Source organism: Epinephelus moara, chromosome 6, assembly GCF_006386435.1.
Source record: "Epinephelus moara isolate mb chromosome 6, YSFRI_EMoa_1.0, whole genome shotgun sequence".
NCBI lineage: Eukaryota > Metazoa > Chordata > Actinopteri > Perciformes > Serranidae > Epinephelus > Epinephelus moara.
This window is the reverse complement of record NC_065511.1, coordinates 34,338,765-34,344,361: the sequence shown is the minus strand read 5'-3', so window position 1 is coordinate 34,344,361 and position 5,597 is coordinate 34,338,765. Positions and strand designations below refer to the sequence as shown.

Below are 5,597 nucleotides of genomic sequence, written 5' to 3'. Positions count from 1 at the left end.
CATTTTTATACAAAGAAGCTTAAAAGAAAGAGCAGATGAAAAGTGGAACCATTGAAATCAAATGTCAACACCAAATTTAACATGGTTTTAATGAGCGCCTTATGAAAAAAGTAACAAATCATCTGAAAATGACAAAAAAAAAAAAATGTGTTCAACCTCTCCCTATGTCAACCTGACTTAATTTACACCACTGGAGACAGATGTTTTTAAATACTTTTAATACTTTACTGCTTTTTAAATACTCGAATGACCGTGCTGATATATGTCTGCTGCTCCTGTAATTTTATTTCTTGTTCTTAACTAAGGTTTTTGTATCGAGTGTTGGTAGGGTTGTTGTTAACAGCAAGTTTTTTTGATACATATAGATGGTTTTTTTTAATATATACATATATTGTTATTTTCTATTGCACTGCTGCGGGCTGGGATAACAGTATTTCATCTTTATTATATATGCAGAAACATAAGAAAAATGACAAACTGAATCTTGATCTTTTGCCACAAGGGGGCGCACAGCAGTATAGCCAGTAATGCTTGTATTCAGTACTTGAGAAACAACTGTGTTCCCAGGGATTAAGGAGGAGTAATCCACACCAAACTCTCAAATGTATGCGAAGGTTTATAGCAACACTTCATGGGAAAATACTGAGGATACGGAGACATGTATTTGAACAAATGAGCAAAATTAAAATTCTACTGCTTACTTTTGAATTAACTTAAAAACTCTTTCTGTACCCTGACAGAGTCATGTGTTTTGTCCAGAAAGGATGACATTATAATATCCAGCTATGGAAGACAAAAATATCTCACAAGTAAAAGAAGAAATCACTGATTTTATTTAATGAGGAAAAAAACACAGAAATTTCACATTTGTTGCATTTATTTTATCGCACAGTAACAAGGCTGGGTGTCAGTAATGAATACCTTTAAAGTACAGACCAAGCAGCAACTTTAGGGACTGAAAAATGAAGCCAACACACAAGTGCCAAACAAAAACTGCAGGACAGGCAGGCTGTCTGCCAGTAGTGTCCTCGGCTCTCAGTCAGATCCACCCATCGCTCCTCCACAGCTCCAGCCTCTTGCCCAAATATGGTCACATCTGGCTTCAAAAAACCAAGATGGCGATGACCGAATTGCCGAACTCAAGGCGTCGAAATGGGAGTCTACAAACTAATGAGACATCACTCATTAGTTTGTAGACTCCCATGTAGACCCCATAGCTGCACTTGATCCTCTTTGCGTCGGGAGTCTGATTCCGTACCATCCCGACTCCCCTCCAGAAATTAGCAAACTTTCTGTTGCTGCCGTCTCCGGAGCCGCTCTTCTTCTTCCTGTTCAACATCTGCCCAGTTAGCATGACCTAGCACAGCAGCAGTGTCCAACATCCAACAGCAAGCTGTAAAACTGTCCCAACAAACTTACACAGACACTGAAATGGCTTGACGCTGTTGTTAACCATTAATAAGTGTTAGTTAATGTTAGCTGTATGATGCTAACAGTTAGCCCCATCACTGTGTATGTGCATCTGGGCGGACTCTCACAACTGTCCCCGGCGTGGAGCTTACAGTCCCATGACAGCAGCTCACGTTACAACACATAGAGTCTGTGGTGTGATGAAGTTGAGCACGGTGTATTTGATGGGGTTGGCAGTTCAGCATACCGAGATGCCACCAAAACATTTGAAAGTATCGCTACACTACACGCCACCGTATTCATATTATGGTTATCGAATTAAGTACTCTACTGGTATCTGTACCCCTTTAAGGGCACTGGTATTGGTACTAGAATCGTAATATTTTAAACAACACCCAGCCCTACGCAGTAACAATTATGACTCAGGTTGCCTTCTTTGAAATCAGTTGTGCGGATGTTTAGCGGTGGCCAGTCTGTGAGTTCAGCGGTCTTCACTTTGCGTCCTCATTAATCGCAGCCTGTCCTCTCCAACGGCTTCCTACACTGACAGAGGTTCAGTTCTGGTTTGAACCTGTTTCAGGGTTCAAGCCTCGCTCGGCCGTCAGGGTACAATGCAAGTTGCCTTCCGGAGCGCCAGGTAGCCGGTAACAACATCAGTGGGGAGGAGACGGATGTAGGAGAACTCCTCGCTGGACGTGAAGCGTAGCTTTGTCTGAGGGTCTGTGTAGTTTGCCTGAGGAAAGACGAGAGAGGGTATTCAGTGTGTCCTTTATTCTGCCCAAGAAAGTTATTTCGTTGATTGTACAATGGAAATGTAGCAACTCACAGGGAGTCCAGAGATGTCAGAATATTTCTTGGTTGGCTTTAGAGAAGGAGGGGCCTCAATGTTGTAGTCTGTGAACACAGGAAGGAAATTGAGCTCCTGATTAAAGCTGTACTATAATGGCCATTTGTTCTATAAGTGACAAGAACTTATCACTGCAGTCTTATATTTAATGCAATATTACACAGCTTTGAAATACAGTGTACTGCAAAGAACCTTCAAAGCCTACTTTTGCCCCAAACATTAAACCACATTAACAAAAAATAATTTTGAATGGATTTTGGTAAGATATATAGGTGATAATAGTGTTTTGACACAACATATTAGTGAGATTCAGTTTCATATTAAACTCTGGTAGAATAGGTCACTTTATAAAATAGTAATATGTACTTTTGCTTCAAACTTTAAAACATTTAAACCAAAGATTTGTTGCACACCTTAAAAATTATTCATAAAACAAAATAATTTATGTCTTGGACACTGGGGTTAGACAGAGCCTACTTGTTTTGATATAATGGTGTGTACCAGGTTAAAGTAAGATACAAAAACTCACAGCTGGGATCATTAAGCTTCCAGGGTAGAGTCCGCTCCAGGGCCAGAATCTGTTTGAGATTCTTCCAGGTCCTGTTCTTTTTACCTGCTGCTGCTCCACCGATCCCCGAGTGCTGCCCCAAGATTAAGAGGAGGAGTAGAAGAGGGAGAAGTTGAGTGAAAAGCCAAAGACGGAGATAAACTTAAAACCCACGTGGTTGCTCACCATAAACGTGGGGTCTTTGAATGGCGGAGGCTTTGCTGTGGGCTCTGTGATGGCGGCTGGACCGCAGTCAGCTGTTCCCATTGGCTTCACCTCAGCCACTGACTCCACGGCTGTTATCTGATGAGACATGAAAGACGAACAGCAATCGCATTTGATTTTAAGCTACTTGTTATACAAGTGTTTTGAATGTAAACAAAATCTACACTTGGCTGAACACAGTGTGAAGTGAACCTTTAAGATACAACTTAATGACTGTCTCAGTAGCTGTTGTGACGCTGATACTTGTACAACTTTGTGCACTGTGTTTCTGTGATGCACTGTTTGCTTCTGCCCTTAGATCTGACACATCTACTCAGTGTTTAGATGATTGATTGATAGTTTAAAGGTTCAGTTTGTAGGATTTAGGGGGATATATTAGTAGAAATGGAATAAATAAAATTAGTGGGTCTTTTTTGTGTAAAATCACCTGAAAATAACAACCGTCATGTTTTGTTGTGTTAAAATGAGCTGCTTATCTCTACATAGGGAGCAGGTCCTCATCCATGGAGATCACCATGTTGCACCGCCATGTTTCTCAAATAACCCAGAGCCAAAACTGGCTCTTGATAGGACCGTTCGCATCAGCCACCATAGTTAGCAGCCCCTCCAGAGCAAGACAAATGGCATCCGAAGACACTGATTTTTGACGTGGAACTGCTTTATTCAGTGTTTTTACCACTTTAAATCATCATGTCTGTTTGTTTTGGAGAGGAAGAGACCTCTGTGGGTAATTTAGCTCCTGGTAAGAACCTTCTGAACATCTGGGGTCGTATTCACAAATCTTCCTGGTACAAAAAGTTGCTCCTTGTGTAAAAATTCTACGAAAAGTCTTAGGATTATGATGTTATTTGAGAATTACCCCTTAAAGTTTAGACTAGGTCCTGGTAAATATAAAAGTGAGTGCAGTGAGAAGGTCTTTCAAGATGCTTAAGAGGAGAAAATGTGGAAACACATGATCTGGATATTGTAACGTGGACCCAGAATAGACTCCACAGATATAAAGAGTGGTGGTGTAGCCATAGCAATGCCCTTTATAAACAAAAAGCCTGTCAATACAAACAAGTGCTAGCGGATAGTGGGTTAGCTTCCTACCGTTCGTTTCTAACCGAGGGGGGTCATCAACACGAACTGGCTCGTTCACTCTAAAGAGCCAGTTCAAAGACTCGGCTCATTCGCAAACATCACATCACTAGCTCAGAGCTGCTCTAAGAACTTTCCTAAATCACGCCTATGCTAGGACTCCTTACTTAAAGATATTAGGCTAAATTAGGAGCTCTCAGAATAAGTTACCAGAGAAAAAAAAGCATCACAGAAACACTGATATGTAACATGAAACTGCTTTATTCCTTCTTTTTTTTTTTTACCAACTATAATCACTAGATCTGTTTGCTCTGGGTAGAAGGAGACCTGTGCGGATAATTCTGCTCCTGGTTAAAACTTATCCAACAATGAACACTGACGAAATTCTAACCAGGAGAAGTTTCAGCTGGTTGCAATCCTCACAGCTAGATGGCACTTTTTCCCCCACAAACTGCTCCTTTAATTCAGTTTTCAGGCAACAATGTCAAACATTCTCTGGGTTCAAGCGTCTCAAATGTGAAGATTTGCTGCTTTTCTTTGTCTGTGAATAATCAAAAAAAGTTTCTGCAGTTTAATTAGTAACGAAAATAATGTTTGTAAGCTGAGCCTGAGTAGCATCACATCTTGGTTGCTATGCATTTTCCTTGCAGCTGAACAAACCTAACCCCTACACTATTCACTCCATTATAGTCTGATGAGCTTCACCGTGTCACCTGTGTTGCTGGTGTCACTGTCAGCAGCCCTTTCTTCTTCTTGATGCTGCAGCTCCCGGTCCCGGTGACCTGCTGCGCGGCAGACACCGCCGGACTTGCGGGACGTTTCTTCCCCCGGAGAGCGGCAGAGGTGGCGGCTGTCGGCGGGGCCCTGACGGTTATGGGGATCTGAGATGCCATTTGTGGTGAACAAAGTGGTTTTAATATACGATGTAAGAACAGCTTTAGCTCTGGATACTTAGCATTAGCCGTCACTCATTCGGATTGTAAATATCACTTCACCCGGATGTGGAATTGTTTCACTTCCGGGATCAAATTTAGAAATCGCTGTAATAAAAATGTAATTATTATTATTATTAACGAGTAATAATGTGTTAATATGACTGCATATTATTATATATATTAATATATATTATCTTAATTGAAAATGTGTAACAAAATAACAAAAATATATAAATTCGTTTTAGTGTATGAAGCATATACAGCATCTATGGCAGTGGTGTCAAACTCATTTTAGCCCAATTTGATCGCAGGTGGGCCGGACCAGTACAACCACAGCATGATATCATATAAATAACAAACACCTTCAAATGTTTCCCTTTTTTTGGTTAAAAAAAGTACATTTTAAAACCCCTAATCATTTACAAAACAGATGACAATCCACCTGTGATGTCTTCAGAAAAATAAATGCAATGTCAACAATATTCCTCAGTTTCTCCACATTCAGTCAGTCTGCTACTCGCTGTCATTACATGTGCATTTTTCTGTACATTTC

The 5,597-nt window shown here is 40.6% G+C and overlaps 1 protein-coding gene across 1 annotated transcript; it reads right to left on the bottom strand.

Moving 5' to 3' along the window:
• Positions 1-816: 816 nt before the first annotated feature.
• ino80c (INO80 complex subunit C) lies at positions 817-5,106 on the bottom strand. The gene is made up of 5 exons (XM_050046455.1): positions 4,823-5,106; positions 2,991-3,107; positions 2,787-2,898; positions 2,237-2,304; positions 817-2,143 (listed from the first exon to the last, which is right to left on the bottom strand). The coding sequence occupies exons 1-5, from the start codon at positions 5,000-5,002 to the stop codon at positions 2,012-2,014; spliced, it is 609 nt and encodes a 202-aa protein (XP_049902412.1). The 5' UTR covers positions 5,003-5,106; the 3' UTR covers positions 817-2,011.
• Positions 5,107-5,597: the final 491 nt, after the last annotated feature.